The following is an 18,832-nucleotide window of genomic DNA, read 5'->3' on the forward strand; positions in this document are numbered from 1 at the left end:
GGGAGGAACAAAAGACATCATTTCACAGACTTGCCCACCTTGGCACCTTTCCCACGAGCTGATCTCACGAAAGGCCCGATTCTCCTGGATACCTCACCTGCCTATCAGGGAGCGGTGAGTATTACAGTCCCATGTCTCCTATGAGGGGCGTTTTGTGGCTAAAGAACAGTGGGCTTTGTTTAGTTATGAGCCAAAGTTGAACCTGAAATACACAGTAAAACCGCAATGAAGTGGTCCCTGGGCCTAGAACACGTCACGGTCAGCAGGCTGCTGCAGTCCGTGGTGGAGGGTGGCTTTCTTCTGGACTTAGGGTGCTCTGGGGTTTTTGAGTGGCTGCCGCTTTCTTGGCCTTTGGGTGTGGGCGATGTGTGTCTGGGAACACGAGAGGCAGCACTGAGCCCTCACGGTGGGCACAGAACATTTCTTCATGGCTTTTAGTGTCTGGCAGAAACTGGCTGATAACTTGTCTTTGGTGCAAAGTAAATCTGTGGGAGGAGAAAAAAAAATAGGAAAAAAACCAAAGATTATCCTTTTGTAAGTGAATAAGTGCGACTGCTATTAATGGAAGACTTTATGTGTCTACTGAGAAAGGCTCCATAACCATTCATAATGGTTGACATCCACTGACATTCACTCCTGTGGAGCAATGTTATACATTCCCACCCTTGCCATGGCCACCCGGTGGTGAATACTTCCCCACTCCTGGACTTTGGGTTCAGCCCTCTGACTTGCTTTGTACAATGGGATGTTAGTGGACATGATCTCTGCAGGGCCTTGGAATGTGAGGGAGGATGAGGCTGCCCTGATGAGCTTCTGCCATCACCGTTAGAAGACTCTGGCTCACGCAGCCACTGGACCAAGGAGGATGAGACACATGGAGCAGACCTAGACCCAACCTACAGCTTGCAGCCGAGGCCAACCACGGCCAAGCTAGATCAGCTGAACTTGAGCTGAGCCAGAAATTCACGCTTGTAGTTTTAGAGCACTGAGTTTCGAGGTGCCTTGTTATGCAGGATTGTTATGCAATAGTTGAATGCAATATTTTACTTGCATCGCTTCACTGAATCTTCACAGCAGTAACTAATCAGGTAAATACAACTGTTCTTTCCATTTTACAAAAGGAGACGTAAAGCCTACAGAAGCTAAGAACTTGCACAATGTTATCCAGCTGATAAGTGGCACAGTCAGATCTGAACATGGGCAGTTTTTACTCCAGCTCACGCTTTTATCAATCATATCATCTTGAGCACCAAGCAGTCACCCCGCCAGTCAACTAACCAATGCTTCCTGAGCAAAGGATATAGATATATAAAATGTGGTCGCTGCCCTCCAGAAATGTACCATGTAGACAAAGGCATAAGACATGCACAAATAATTCCCAGAGTAAGGATACAATTAGTTACTTGGTTGCTAATCCTTGTTCTACCCTAACTCTGGGCAAGTAAGTTCCTGAATTATTTTGGCCCGCCTTTCCTCATATATGAAACAGGGAATTGGACTAGATTTCTCAGGGACCACCCTTGCATATTCTATGGGTGGTACTCAGACTGCACTGGCCCAGGTACTCCTGGTCTGGAAGGAATTCACTAAGGCCCCAATAACACATTTTTCTTTTATAAAGTGAAATTGTTTCAAACTTTGCTTCAGTGCCTCTCAGAGCTCTGGTTGATCTTCTTTCTCCATTACGGAAAAGATTTGAACAGTCCTAAAGAAAAGCTTTTCCCCAAACAAACAGGCTGCTGTCCTTTGTAAATAGAACTGTCAGTAAAAGTAGAAATTGAGGTAGTATTCTCTTTACCCAAATCTGTGACAGTATTTTTGCCTCTCTATGCATTTTTCACCTTCAGGTCATGAAGGCAAAAAAATGCTTTTTATCTTCTCGGAACTCATTTCCTTGACTGTGCCTGGTTTTTTCATGAAGAAGTGTCTTCTGTTAGCTGTCAGAATTCCATTTGGTTTGCAAGTGTTAAGTGCACTTGGGAGTAGGTAACATATAATGCTCCTAGAACCCCAAACCTCTTCATTGCTGATTATTTTCTTCTTCAGGCCTCTTCCTAAACATTTCATAAAAATCAGTGCCCTCTAATCCCCCAGGAAACTTCTGTACACGATCTGACATTTCAGAAAGAGTACATATTTCTGCCAAGTGTTCCTACTGTGGACTAGAAATCTGAGCTCTTCATCTCCCACGTGCCCACCAGAGCAGCAGGTGTTCTCCATGGGGCTTGGGCTGTGCGTCGTGTAGGCTGCTGTTCAGAACAAGGCAGGGCTTCCTCCCCAGGCTTCTGGCATTGGGGCAGGGCCCAGCATGGAAGCCTAGGCTCTGATTTCTTAGCCAGCCTCTCCTAAATTCCTTATGGATGGTGGACGGAGAAGGTGCCTCTGGGGTAGCTCTTTGCCCCATATTCTCCCTGCCATGAGTATGTGAGTGCTCTGGGGCTACTACAAGAAAAGAAGACAGAGGAAGTATGAAAGTTTAGCTTCCATTCCTTCTCTCCACAAAGCTTCTTTTGGCCACATTGGACCACATGGATCCCTTCCGTCCCAATCTCCAAACTTGTATTATTATTGTTAACATTTGCTCAAACATGGCACTGTGTTCTATCTTGAACTGTTCTGTAAATGGCGTTGAACCTTTTCTGCTAAAGGCTGAAGTGTGACCTCTCTCTAGGGTGTCTACCATTCTAAAAAGGCCTCTTAGAGGACCCCAAAGTCTTTAACTTCGTTCTGGGTTGAATTGGATCCTCCAAAGTTTAAGTGTTCCCCCAGAGTTGAAGTCATAACCATTGGTACCTGTGAATGTGACGTTATTTGGAAATATTTCCTTGCAGATGTAATTATGATGTTAATTAAGATGACTTAACATGACTGTGTCCTTATAGAGAGAGAAGAGATAGATAGACACGCGCAGTGAAGAGAAAGCCATGTGACGACACAGACACACAGAGGAAGATGGCCATGTGACGATGGGGGCAGAGATCGGAGTTATGCAGCTACAAGCCAAGGAAAGCCGGTGACTACCAGAAGCTAAGAGACAGAGAGCACGGCCCTACCAAGAACCGTGGTTTTTGGACTTCTTGCCTCCAGAACTGTGAGACTAAATTTCTGTTGTTTTAACAACACAGATAACAATTTCTTAAGCACTTACCACACACTAGGCAATGTGCTTGGCATATACTATCTCATTTGATCTTCATATAAATTTACTTATACCTATTGTTCTCGCTTTAATACTGAAGTTCCACAGAGGCTTAAGTGTCTCATAGCTGGAACACAGATGGTGGTGCTGGAATCTGAATGCTGCCTCGGTGCCTCTAAAGCACTGCCACCAAGAAAATGAATCTTTTGTGCTGGTTATGGGGAAGGAGGGGCCCACATGGACAGGTCTTCCCTGACCAGAGCAGCTTCATTTGTTCAACCAAGGGCCCCCACTTGTCAGGTCAACATCTACCTGACTGAAAGAGGCTCAGCCAAGCCTGGTGTCCTTGCCTGATCTTGGCAACCACTGGATCATGATCCCAGCTTTTCAACGGTCCTCAGAGCCCTGGGAACATGTGAGTCCTGGAATCCTCCTGTTTAAAGGTGGGAAACTGGAGGGAAGAGTGGAGGATACCGGTGACCTATATTGGGAGCCTGTGTTCCAGACCTAAGTTTAGCAGCTCATTTAGACAATGACTGGGAGCCCAACATCACGGCAGGCAGGGCTTAGTTGCACCAGTTCTCGTTATTATTGTGAAACAATGAAGGCTGCTGTGTTCATCAGCCAACTGGATCCCAGCTGAAGCACACAATGCTTATAATTGGGGGCAACTTAGAGAGGACATCCCAATTTGCCTATGCCTGTTTAATAGAAATCATACTTGGAAATGTAAAGGGACAGTCATAAGCTTGTTCCCCTGCTGTCTTGAAGGGATAATATTTTGCCCACAAAAGTTGGAAAATAATTTCAATGTTGTTGGCAAATACAGTGTCTGTAAGACTTTGGGTTTTGTGAGGCCAGGGAATGTGTCAGACTCATTTCTGTGTCCTCAGTTTTTAGTACTTGCCTGAGACACATCTTGTGATCAGTAATATTTGCTGAATAAATGAAAGTTCTGTTCATCTGGAAGAATATCTTTCGGTAGGAAGATGCCAAGCTCACCTCTGCCCACAGCCACACCAAAATTACAACTATTTACAGAGCAACTATTGATGCGAAAGACTGGAAGACTGGCAGAAAAGCTCTTCTATGACTAAAAATATAAAGAAGGAACCACAACAAGACAGGTAGGAGGGATGGAGATGTGGTATAGTCAGGACCCATACCCCTGGGTGGGTGAACCACAAATGGGAGAATAATTACAGAGGTTCTCCATGAGCGAGGGGCTTGAGCTCCACATCAGGCTCCCAAGCCCCGTGGTCCTGCACTGAGAAGATGAGCCCCCAGAACATTTAGCGTAAAGGTCAGTAGGGCTTAATCAGGAGAGCCAGGGGCTATGGGGAATAGAGACTCCACTCCTAAAGGGCACACACAAAATCTCACAGGACCCAGCGCAGAAGCAGTAATTTGAAAGGAGCCTGGGTCAGACCCACCTGCTGATCTTGGAGAGTCCTGCAGAGACAAGAGGCAACTAGAGCTCACCCTCGGGACACAGACACTGGTGACAGCTGTTTTGGGAAGCTCGTTCTACCATGAGGACACTGGTGCTAGCAAGCACCATTTTGGAATCCTCCCTCCAACACTAGGACCAGGCTCCACCCACCAGTCTGTCAGCACCAGTACTGGGATGCCTCAAGCCGAGCAACTAGCTGGGTGGAGACACAGCCCCACTCACCAGCAGCCCTGCTGCCTTAAAACCCCCTGAGCTGCTTTGGGACCTGGCCCTGTCCACCAGAGGGCCTAGGGCCCAGCCCTGCGTGTGCTGAGACTAGACTCAGGACTCCCAGGCCCTGAAGCCAGAGACCCTGGCTCCACCCACCAGTGGGCAGACACCAGCTCCAGGACCCTCAGGGCCCTGCAGCCAGAAGTCTGAAGACCAAGTTTCACACACCAGTTGGGTAGACACAAGCCCCAGGACTACTGCAGCTTGCCATGTCAGTACCCCCTGGGCCTGACCATCAGCAGGCTAACATCTGCTCTGAGACACCTTGGGTCCCTCAGCCAGCAGTCCCAAGATCTGGCCCCACCTACCAGTGGGGTGACACCTGCTCCGAGACACCTTGTATCTCTCACCAGCAGGCCAGTACCAGCTTTGGGACACCCTGGAACTCACAGCCAGCCATGTCAGGAACCGGCTCTGCAGTCACCCACTCCACAACCCAGCTCTGCCTACAAGCCAGCCAGGACTACCCAGGGGAATCCCGGGACTCTGCAGCCAGCTATCTCATGCCCTGCCCTGCCCCACCAACTAGCAGTCTCCACACAAGGCAGAGCCTCACACCAACCTAATAGAAAGCCAGCCACACCTACCAGACTACCCGCAGTAGTCAGCTCATCACAAAAAGAAGGACCCATGCAGCCCATGTAGGGGGCACCCCTATAGCATATAGCTCTGGTGATCAGAGGGGAGTATGCTGCTGGGACACACAGGATGTCTCCTACAAAAGGCCACTTCTCCAGGGTGAGAAAACATAATCAACCTACCAAATACATCGAAATAAAAACAGCAAATTACGGAAAATGAGGCAACAGAGGAATATATCTCAAATGAAGGAATAAGATAAAACCCCAGAAGAACTAACTGAACTGAAGATAGGCAACCTATCCAAAAAAGAGTTCAAGGTAATGATTGTAAAGATACTCAAAGAACTTGGGAGAAAAATGGGTGAATACAGGAAGAAGATTAACGAAGAGAAAGAAACAGAGCTAAAGAATAGAAAAACAAATAAAAAATACACTAAAAGGATTAAATAGTAGATTAGATGATACAGAGGAATGGATCAGTGAACTGGAAAGCAGAGTAGTGGAAACAATTGAAATTGAACAGAAAAAAAGAATTTAAAAATGAGGACAATTCAGAAACCTCTGTGATATAACATCAAATGTACTAACATTCACATTATACAGCTCCCAGATGGAGAACAGAGAGATAAATGGGAAGAGGACATATTTGATGATATAATAGCTAAAAACTGCCCTAACCTGGGATAGGAAATAGACAACCAGGACCAGGAAGCACAGAACCCAAAACAGGAACCCGAAGATGATCATACCAAGACACAATGTAATTAAAATGGCAAAAATTAAAGATAAAGGGAGAAAATTAAAATCAGCAAGGGATGCTGGAGAGGGTGTGGAGAAAAAAGGGAACCCTTCTATATTGTTGGTGGGAATGTAAACTGGTACAGCCACTATGGAGAACAGTATGGAGGTTCCTTAAAAAACTAAATATAGAACTACCATACAACCCAGCAATCCCACTACTGGGCATCTATCTGGAGAAAAGATACATGCACCACAATGTTCACTGCAGCTCTATTTACAATAGCCAGGACATGGAAGCAACCTAAATGTCCATCAACAGACGAATGGATAAAGAAGATGTGGTACATATATACAGTGGAATATTACTCAGCCATAAAAAAGAAAAAAAAACAATGCCATTTGCAGCAACATGAATGGACCCAGAAATTGTCATACTGAGTGAAGAAAGTCAGACAAAGACAAATATCACATAATATCACTCATATGTGGAATCTAAAAAAGGCTACAAATGAACTTATCTACAAAACAAATAGAGTTTGGGACTTCCCTGGTGGTCCAGTGGTAAAGAATACACCTTACAATGCACGGGACACGGGTTTGATCCCTGGTCAGGGAATTAAGATCCCACACTCCATGGGGCAACTAAGCCCATGCGCCACAACCACTGAGCTTGCGTGCCTCAACTAGAGAGCCTGTGTGCCACAAACTATAGAGCCTACGTGCCCTGGAGCCTGCGTGCCACAACGAGAGAAAACCTGCACACCGCAACTAGAGAGAAGCCTGCACACCACAACAAAAATCCCGCATGCCTCAATGAAGATCCCGCGGGCTGCAACTAAGATCCGATGCAGCCAAAAATAAGATAAAATAAAGAATAAAGAAATTTAAAAAAAACCAAAACAAAACAGAAATAGAGTTACAGATGTAGAAAATAAACTTATGGTTACTGGGGGGTATGTCGGGGGGAGGGATAAATAGGACGATTGGGATTGACACATACACACTACTACATATAAAATAGATAACTAATAAGGACCTACCGTATAGCACAGGGAACTCTACTCAATACTCTGTAATGGCCTATATGGGAAAAGAATCTAAGAAAGAGTGGATATATGTATAACAGATTCAGTTTGCTGTACACCTGAAACTCATACAACACTGTAAATCAACTATACCCCAAGAAAAATAAAAATAAAAAAATCAGCAAGGGAAAAGCAACAAGTAGAAAAAAACTCCCATAGGGCTATCAGTTGACTCTTCAGCAGAAACTCTGCAGGCCAGAAGGGCACGATATATTTCAAGTGATGAAAGGGGAAAGAATACTCTACCTGGCAAAGCTTTCATTTAGATTTGATAGAGAGATCAAAAGTTTTACAGACAAGTAAAAGCTAAAAAAATTCAGCACCACCAAACCAGCTTTACAAGAAATGCTAAAAGGAATTTCTCTAAGTGAAAAAGAAAACGGCACATTTAGAAACATGCAAATTATAAAAGGAAAATTTAAGTGGTAAAGACAAATATGCAATAAAGGTAATAAATCAACCATGTATAAAGCTAGTAGAAAGATTAAAAGGCAAAAGTAGCAAAATCATCTATATCCACAATAAGCAGTTAAGGGGTATACAAAACAAAAACATATAAAATATGTCAAAAACAGTAAACATGGGAGAGGGGGATAAAAATGCAGGGTTGTTAAAATGCATTTGAACTTAGAGATCAGCAACTTAAAATAATTATATATATATATGGCTATATATAAACCTCATGGTAACCACAAACCAAAAATCTATCATAGATACACAAAAAAGAAAAAGAAATCCAAATATAACACTAAAGATAGTCAACAAATCACAAAAGAAGTGAAGAAAAGAGTGAAAAAACTACAAAAACAATTAAAAATGGCAATAAGTACATATGTATCAAAAATTACTTTAAATATAAATGAATTAAATGCTCGAATTAAAAGACAGAATGGCTGAAGGGATACAAATACAAAACCTGTATGCCTATAAAAGACTCACTTCAGATCTAAAGACACAGACTGAAAATGAGGGGATGGAAAGAGGTATTCCATGAAAATAGAAGTGAAAAGAAAGCCATGGTAGCAATACAGGTATCAGACAAAATAGACTTTAAAACAAAGATTGTAACAAGAGACAAAGAACATTATACAATGATCAAGAAATCAATCCAAGAAGAAGATATAACAAAGGTAAATATATATTCACCCAACATAGGGAGCACCTAAATACATAAAGCAAATATTAACAGACATAAAGGGAGAAATTGACAGTAACTCAATAATAGTAGGGGAATTTCACACCATGCATACATCAGCAGGCAGATCATCCAGAAAGAAAATCAATAAGGAAACTCTGGCCTTACATGGTACATTAAACAAGCTCCCAGAGGAAGCTGATGCTACTGGTTCATGGATCACATTAACACAGATTGGAACAGGGTCCACAAGATGGTGGAGTAGAAGAACCTGAGCTCACCTCCTCTTAAAAAAACACCAAAATCACAACTAACTGTGAACCATCAACAAAAAAGACTGAAACCTACCAAAAAAGATATTCTACTTCCAAAACAAAGAAGAAGCCACCCACAATGAGTTGGTAGAAGGGGTGCATCTGTGATACAATCAAATCTCAAACCTGCTGGGTGGGTGACCTACAAACTGGAAAATAATTATATCACAGAGGTTCTCCCATAGGAGTGAGAGTTCTGAGCCCCATGTCAGGCTTCCCAGTTTGGGGGTTTGGAATTGGGAGGAGGAGCCCCCAGGGCATTTGCCTTTGAAGCCCAGCGGGGCTTGATTGCAGGAACTTCACAGGACTGGGGGAAACAAACTCCACTCTTGGATGGTGTGCACAAAGTCTCGTGTGCACCAGGACCGAGGAGAAAAAGCAGTGACTTCATAGGCACCTGGGCAAGACCTACCTGGTGGACTTGAAGGGTCTCCTGGAGAGGTGGGGGGGTGGCTGTGGCTCACTGTGGGGACAAGGACACTGGTGGCAAAGGTACTGGGGAGTACTCATTGGTGTGAGTTGTCCTGTAGGCCCCCATTTTGATGCCAAGACATGGCCCTACCCATTTAGAGAAGAGTTGACACCTATCCTTCTAAAATTATTTTAAAAAATTTTAGAGGAAGGAACACTCCCAAACTCATTCTATGAGGTCACCATCACCCTGATACCAAAACAAGACAGATACCACAAAAAAAAAAAAAAGAAAGAAAATTACAGGCCAATACCACCAATAAACAAAGACACAAAAATCCTCAATAAAATACTAGCAAACTGAACCCAACAATATATTAAAAGGATCATACACCATGATCAAGTGGATTTATCCCAGGGATGCAAGGATTTTTCAATATCCAGAAATCAATCAGTGTGATACACCACATTAATAAAGTGAACAATAAAAACCATGATTATCTCAATAGATGCAGAAAAAGCTTTTGACAAAATTCAAAACCTATTTATGATTAAAAAAACTCCCTGGAAAGTGGGCATAGAGGGAACATACCTCAACATAATAAAGGCCATATATGACAAACACACAGCTAACAACATATTCAATGGTGAAAAACTTAAGGTATTTCCTCTAAGATCAGGAACAAGACAAGGATGACCACTCTCACCACTTTTATTCAACATGGTTTTGGAAGTCCTAGCCACGGCAGAGATAAAAAGGAAATAAAGGGAATCCAAATCAGAAAAGAAGAAGTAAAATTGTCACTGCCTGTAGATGACATGATACTATACATAGAGAATCCTAAAGATGTTACCAGAACATTACTAGAGCTCATCAATGAATTCAGTAAAGTTGCAGGATACAAAATTAACCCTCAGAATGGGAGAAAATATTTGCAAATGAAGCAACTGACAAAGGATTAATCTCCAAAATTTACAAGCAGCTCATGCAGCTCAATAACAAAAAAACAAACAACCCAATCCAAAAATGGGCAGAAGACCTAAATAGACATTTCTCCAAAGAAGATATACAGACTGCCAACAAACACATGAAAGAATGTTCAACATCATTAATCATTAGAGAAATGCAAATCAAAACTACAATGAGATATCATCTCACACCAGTCAGAATGGCCATCATCAAAAAATCTAGAAACAATAAATGCTGGAGAGGGTGTGGAGAAAAGGGAACACTCTTGCACTGCTGGTGGAAATGTGAATTGGTAGAGCCACTATGGAGAAGAGTATGGCATTTCCTTAAAAAACTACAAATAGAACTACCATATGACCCATCAATCCCACTACTGGGCATATACCCTGAGGAAACCATAACTCAAAAAGAGTCATGTACCAAAATGTTCATTGCAGCTCTATTTACAATAGCCAGGAAATGGAAACAACCTAAGTGTCCATCATCAGATGAATGGATAAAGAAGATGTGGTACATATATACAATGGAATATTACTCAGCCATAAAAAAACGAAATTGAGCTATTTGTAATGAGGTGGATAGACCTAGAATCTGTCATACAGAGTGAAGTCCGAAAGAGAAAGACAAATACCGTATGCTAACACATATATATGGAATTTAAGAAAAAAAAATGTCATGAAGAACCTAGGAGTAAGACAGGAATAAAGACTCAGACCTACTAGAGAATGGACTTGAGGATATGGGGAGGGGGAAGGGTAAGCTGTGACAAAGCGAGAGAGAGGAATGGACATATATACACTACCAAACGCAAGGTAGATAGCTAGTGGGAAGCAGCCGCATAGCACAGGGAGATCAGCTTGGTGCTTTGTGACTGCCTGGAGGGGTGGGATAGGGAGGGTTGGAGGGAGGGAGACGCAAGAGGGAAGAGATATGGGAACATATGTATATGTATAACTGATTCACTTTGTTATAAAGCAGAAGCTAACACCATTGTAAAGCAATTATACTCAATAAAGATGTAGAAAAAACCCAAAAAACAAAATTAATACACAGAAATCTGTTGCATTTATATACATAAAGAAAGAAAAATCAGAAAGAGAAATTAAGGAAACAATCCCATTTTCTATTGCATAAAAAAAAAATACCTAGGAATAAACCTACCTAAGGAGGCTAAAGACCTATACTCTGAAAACTGTAAGATACTTATGAAAAAAAAAAGACGACATGAAAAGATGGAAAGATACCATGTTCTTGGATTGAAGAATCAATATTGTCAAAGTGACTATACCACCCAAGGTAATCTACAGATTTAATGCAATCCCTATCAAATGACCAATGGCAGTTTTTGCAGATCTAGAACAAAAAACTTAAAATTTATATGGAAACACAAAAGACCCCAAATAGGCAAAGCAACCTTGAGAAAGAAAAAGAGAACAGGAGGAATCAGGCCCTCTGACTTCAGGCTATACTATAAAGCTACAGTAATCAAAACAGTATGGTACTGGCAAAAAGACAGAAATATAGATCAATGTAACAGGATATACAGCCCAGAAATAAACTCACACACCTATAGTCAATTAATCTATAACAAAGGAAGCAAGAATATACAGTGGAGACAAGACTGTATCTTCAGTACGTGGTGCTGGGAAAACTGGACAGCTACATGTAAAAGAATGAAGTTAGAGAATGTACTAAAACCATACACAAAAATATACACAAAATGGATTTAAGACCAGATACTATAAAACTCTTAGAGGAAAACACAGGCAGAACACTCTTTGACATAAATTGCAGCAATATCTTTTTGGATTCACCCCTTAGAGTAAGAAAAATAAAAACAAAAATAAACAAATGGGACCTAATTAAACTTAAAAGCTTTTGCACCACCAAGAAAACTATAAACAAAAAGACAACTCACAGAATGGGAAAAAATACTTGCAAATGAAGCAATCGACAAAGGATTAATCTCCAAAATATACAAACAGCGCATGCAGCTCAATATCAAAAAACCCAATCAAAAAATGGGCAGATCTAAATAGACATTTCTCCAAAGAAGACATGAAGATGGCAAGAAAACACATGAAAAAATGTTCAACATCACTAATTACTAGAGAAATGCAAATCAAAACTATAATGAGGTATCACGTCACACCAGTCAGAATGGCCATTGTCAGAAAGTCTACAAACAGTAAATGCTGGAGAGGGTGTGGAAAAAAAGGGAACCCCCTTACACTGTTGGTGGGAATGTAAATTGGTGCAGCCACAATGGAGAACAGTAGGGAGGTTCCTTAAAAACTAAAGATAGAGCTACCATATTATCCTGCAATCCCACTCCTGGGCATATATCTGGAGAAAACCATACTCCAAAAAGATACAGCCACCCCAATATTCATTGCAGTACTATTTGCCATAGCCAAGACATGGAAGCAATCTAAATGTCCATCAACAGATGAATGGATAAAGAAGATGTGGTATATATGTATAATGGAATATTACTCAGCCATAAAAAGAATGAAATAATGCCATTTGCAGCAACATGGATGGACATAGAGATTATCATACTAAGTACAGTAAGTCAGACAAAGACAAATATCATATGACATCACTTATATGTGGAATATAAAAAACATACAAATGAACTTATTTACAAAACAGAAAAAGACTCACAGAGTTAGAAAACAAACTTATGGTTACCAAAGGCAGAAGGTGGGGGGAAGGGATAAATTAGGAAGTTGGGATTAACATATAGACACTACTATAAATAAAATAGATAATCAACAAGGACCTACTGTATAGCACAGGGAACTCTCCTCAATATTCTGTAATAACTTATATGGGAACAGAATCTGAAAAAGAATGGATATATATATATATATATATATATATATATATATATGTATATGTATATGTATAACTAAATCACCCTGCTGTACACCTGAAACATAACATTGTAAATCAACTATACTCCAATATAAAATAAAAATTAAAAATAAATAAGTATAAGAGCTCTAAAAAAAGATCACTGATCACAGATCACCATAATTTAGTAGTAATGAAAAAGCTTATAATATTGTGAGAAGTACCAAAATGTGACTCTGAGATACTAAGTGAGGAAATGCTGTTGGAAAAATGGTGTCAATAGTCTTACTCAACTCAGAGTTGCCACAAACCTTCAATTTATAAAAATGTAATATCAGAGAAGCATAATAAAGTGGCAAACAATAAAAAAAAAGAACACAGCATGGATCAGCTTGACTAGAGAACATGTACTTCACATATGCTCTTTGACTTTGGCAATGGTATCTTGTGATTTAAGGGTTTTCTTTTTGGTTGGCTGGTTTTTCTTCAGATGAACCTATTCTTGATGAAATTGAGATCTTAATGAAACCTTAATTCAGACACTGCAAATCACAAACACACTCTATGTATGAAAGAAACAGATAAATATCCCCACATTTCTTTCCCAGTTCCAATTACCCATTTCAATAAAAAAATTTTTCCTTAAAAAAAATGATACATTAAACCAAATGGAGACACACACACACATACACACACACACACACACACACACACACACACATATATATATACCTTCCATCCAAAAGCAGCAAATAAACATTCTTTAAGATGTACATGGAACATTCTACAGGATAGATCACATTATGCCACAAAACAAGTCTCAGTAAATTTAAGATAACTGAAATCATATCAAGCATCTTTTCCAAATACAATATATGAGACTAGAAATCAGCTACAAGAAAAAACTTCAAAAAACACAAACATGTGGAGACTAAATAACATTCTACTAAGCAACCAATGGATCACTGAGGAAATAAAAGAAGAAATCAAAAAATACCTATAGACAGATGAAAACAAAACACAAAGATCCAAAGTCTGTGGGATGCAACAAAAGCAATTCTAAGAAGGAAATTTTAGCCATACAAGCCTACCTCAGGAAACAAGAAGCATCTCAAAAAAACCCCCAACATTACACCTAAAGGAATTAGAAAAAGGACAAACAAAACCCAAAGTTAGAAGGAAAAAGATCATATATATCAGAGCATAAATAAATGGAGACTAATAAAACAATAATAAAGATCAATGAAACTGAGCGCTGGTTCTTTGAAAACGTAAAAAGAGGCCCAAATCAATAAAATCAGAAGTGAAAAAGAAGTAACAACTGATACCACAGAAATACGAAGGATCATAAGAAATTATATGAACAATTATACACCAATGAAATGGATGACCTAGGAGAAATGTACAAATTTCTATAAATGTACAATCTCACAAGACTGAATCAGGAAGAAATAGCAAATGTGAATAGACTGATTACCAGTAATGAAAAATGAATCAATAATAATTAAAAAAACCTCCCAACAAACAAAAGCCTGGAGCCAGATGACTTCATAGGTGAATTCTACCAAACATTTAGAGAAGAGTAACATGTATCCTCTTCAAACTATTCCAAAAAATTGAGGAGGAAGAAACACTTACAGACTCATTCCACAAGGCCAGCATTGCCCCGATATCAAAACCAGATAAAGAGATCACAAAAAAGAAAATTACAGGCCAGTATCATTGATGGACAAATGCAAAAATCCTCAACAAAATATTAGCAAAACAAATTCAACAATACATTCAAAGGATCATACACCATGATCAAGTGGGATTTATCCCACGGGATACAAGGATGGTTCAGTATTTGCAAATCAATCAATATGATACACCACATTAACAAATTGAAGAATGAAATCATATGATCATCTCAACAGCTGCCAAAAAGCTTTTGATAAAATTCAACATCCATTTATGATAAAAAAAACTCTCCAGAAAGTGGGTTTAGAGGGAACATATTTCAACACAATAAAGCCCATATGATAAGCCCACAGCTAACATCATAGTCAATAATGAAAAGCTTAGTGCATTTCTTCTAAGATCAGGAAGAACACAAGGATGTCCACTGTCGCCACTTTTATTCAACGTAGTATTGGAAATCTTAGCCACAGCAATCAGAAAAATAAAATAAGTCCAAACTGGAAAGGAAGAAGTAAAATTGTCACTGTTTGAAGATGACATGACACTAAACATAGAAAATCCTAAAGATGCTACCAGAAAACTAGTAGAGCTCATCAATGAATTCAGTAAAGTAGCAGGTTACAAAATTAACATACAGAAATCTGTTGCATTTCTATAACTAACAATGAACTATTAGAGAAATTAAGGAAACAATCCCATTTACAACCACATCAAAAGGAATAAAATACCAAGGAATAAATCTAAGGAGGTAAAAGACCTGTACTTGTAAAACTATAAGACAATGATAAAAGAAATTGAAGATGACACAAACAAATGGAAAGATATCCTGTGTTCATGAATTGGAAGAATCAGTATTGTTTAAATGACTATAATACCTAAGGAAATCTACAGATTCAGTGCAATCCCTATCAAAATACCAATGACATTTTTCACAGAACTAGAACAAATAATTCTTAAATTTGTATGGAAACACAAAAGACCTCAAATAGGCAAAACAATCTTGAGAAAGAACAAAGGTGGAGGTATCACGTGACCTGATTTCCAACTATACTACAAAGCTGTGGTAATCAAAACAGTATAGTACTGGCACAAAAACAGACACACAATTCAATGGGATAGAATAGAGAGCCCAGAAATGAACCCACTCTTATATGGGCAAATAATCTATGACAAAGCAGTGAAGAATATACGGTGGAGAAAAGACAGCTTCTTCAAAAACAGTGGTAGGAAAACTGGACAGCTACATGGGAAAGAATCAAACTGGACTACTCTCTCACACCATGCACAAAAATAAATTCAAAATGGATTAAAGACTTAAACCTAAGACTGGAAACCATAAAGCCTCTCAAAGAAAACATAGGTAGTATGCTCTTTGATGTTGGTCTTAGTAATTTTTTTTTTTGGATCTGTCTGCTTAGGCAAGGGAAACAAAAGCAAAGATAAACAAATGGGAATACATCAAACTAAAAAGCTTTTGCACAGTGAAGGAAAATATCAACAAAATGTAAAGGCTGCCTACTGAATGGGAGAAGAAATTGATATTTGCAAACAGTGTATTTGATAAGGGGCTACTATCCAAAACATACAAAGAACTCATATAACTCAACATCAAAAAACATAAAACCTGATTAAAAAATGGGCAGAGGATCTGAATAGAAAATTTCCAAAGAAGACATACAGATGGCCAATAGGTACATGAAAAGATGCTCAACATCACTTATGAAAAGGGAAATGCAAATCAAAACCACAATAAGATATCACCTCACACTTTTCAGAATGGCTTGCATCAAGAAGACAACAAATAATAAACATTGGCCAGGATGTGGAAAAAAGGGAACCCTTGTGCCCTATTGGTGGGAATGTACATTGGTGCAGCTACTATGGAAAACAGTATGGAGGTTCCTCAAAAAATTAAAAATATAACTACCATATGATACAACAATTCCACCCCAGTGTATTATATAAAGAAAACAAAAACACTAATTAGAAAAGATATATGCACCTCTATGTTCATTGCTGCACTATTTACACTAGCCAACATATGGAGGCAACCTAAATGCCCATCAATAGATGAATGGATAAAGAAGATGTGGTACATATATACACAATGGAATATTACTCAGCCATGAAAACGAATGACATCTTGCCATTTACGACAATATGGATGGACCTAGAGGTTATTATGTTAAGTGAAATAACTCAGAGAAAGACAAGTACTGCATGGTATTACTTATTTGCGGAATCTAAAAAACAAAACCAAACAGAAACAGACTAATAGATACAGAGAACAAACAGGTGGTTGCCAGAGGGGTGTGGGGTAGGGGGAGGAAAGATGTAGGTGAGGGAGGTTAAGAGGTACAAACTTAAGTTATAAAATTAATGTCATGGGTATGAAATGTACAGTGTAGGGAATATAGTCAATAACTATGTAATATCTTTGAATGGCGACAGATGGTAACTTGACTTATCATTGTGATCAGCTTGAAATGTATAGAAATATCAAATCCCTATCTTGTGTGCCAAGAACTAACACAGTGTTGTTATACTTCAAAAACAAACTCAGAAAAATAGATAAAATTTGTGGTTACCAGAGGTGGGTGTAGGGGAGGGGGAAGTGGAGGAAGGCAGTCAAAATATACAAATTTCCAGTTACAATACTAAGGACGTAATATACAACACGATAAATATAATAAGCACTGCTGTACAATATATATGAAAGTTTTTAAGGGTAAATTCTAAGAGTTCTCATCACAAGAAAACAAATTTCTATTTCTTTAATTTAGTATCTATGAGATGATGCATGTTCAGTAAACTTATTGTGATAGTCCCTAATGTATGTAAATCAAATAATTATGCTGTACACCTTAAATTTATACAGCGCTATGTGTCAGTTATATCTCAATAAAACTGGAAGAAAACATTTTAAGTCCGCTGACTCAGATGTGTATTTGTATCAACTTTAAGTACTATCCTTATTACTTTCTGCATTTTTCTATTGCATTCTGTACCCCTCATTCCCCAAATTAAACAACAACAGCAACCCAAGAATGGTGTGCATAAGGGTTTTGCTTTTGTTTTTTAATCATCATGAATATAATGCCTAGACGATAGCTGATATTCAGTAAATATTTCTGGATGAATTTTTTTGACTTTTTAAAAAATTGGGGTATAGTTGATTTACAATGCTGTGTCAGTTTCTGTTGTATGATGAAGTGAATCAGCTACATGTATACATATATCCCCTCCCTCTTGGACCTCCTTCCCACTCCTCCCCCATCCCATCCATCTAAGTCACTGCAGAGCACTGAGCTGAGCTCCCTGCGCTATACAGGAGGTTCCCACTAGCTATCTTTTACACGTGGCAGTGCACATATGTCAGTCCCAATCTCCTAATTCATCCCACCCCCGCTTTTCCTCCTTGGTGTCCATACATTTGCTCTCTACACCTGTGTCTCTATTTCTGCCTTGCAAACAGGTTCATCTGTACCATTTTTCTAGATTCCACATATATGTGTTAATAGACGATATTTGTTTTTCTCTTTCTGACTTACTTCACTCTGTATGACAGTCTCTAGGTCCAACCGTGTCTCTACAAATGACCCAATTTTGTTCTTTTTTATGGCTGAGTAATAGTCCACTGTGTACATATGTACCACTTCTTCTTTATCCATTCATCTGTTGATGGACATTTATGTTGCTTCCATGTCCTGGCTATTGTAAACAGTGCTTCAGTGAACATTGGGGTGCATGTTGCCCTTTTGTTTTTCTTTGTTTTTTAATATCTTTATTGGAGTATAATTGCTTTAGAATGTTGTGTTCGTTTCTGCTGTACAACAAAGTGAATCAGCTATATGTATACATATATCCCCCTATCCCCTCCCTCTTGCATCTCCCTCCCACCCTCCCTATCCCACCCCTCTAGGTCATCACAAAGCACTGAGCTGATCTCCCTGTGCTATGCAGCAGCTTCTCACTAGTTATCTATTTTACATTTGGTAGTGTATATATGTCAGTGCTACTCTCTCACTTCATCCCAGCTTCCCCTACCCTGCTGTGTCCTCAAGTCTGTTCTCTACGTCTCTGTCTTTATTCCTGACTTGTCACTAGGTTCATCAGTACCACTTTTTTAGATTCCATATATGTGTGTTAGCATACAGTATTTGTTTTCCTCTTTCTGACTTGCTTCACTCTGTA

General features: G+C 39.5%; 1 protein-coding gene across 1 annotated transcript in view; it reads right to left on the reverse strand.

Moving 5' to 3' along the window:
* Nucleotides 1-306: 306 nt before the first annotated feature.
* Nucleotides 307-18,832, reverse strand: part of ADAMTS12 (ADAM metallopeptidase with thrombospondin type 1 motif 12) — a 388,886-nt gene continuing 370,360 nt past the window's right edge. Inside the window, 1 exon segment of the mRNA XM_065874119.1 lies at nucleotides 307-485. Coding sequence (XP_065730191.1) covers nucleotides 307-485 — 179 coding nt within the window.

Source organism: Phocoena phocoena, chromosome 3 (genome assembly GCF_963924675.1).
Source record: "Phocoena phocoena chromosome 3, mPhoPho1.1, whole genome shotgun sequence".
Taxonomy (NCBI): Eukaryota; Metazoa; Chordata; class Mammalia; order Artiodactyla; family Phocoenidae; genus Phocoena; species Phocoena phocoena.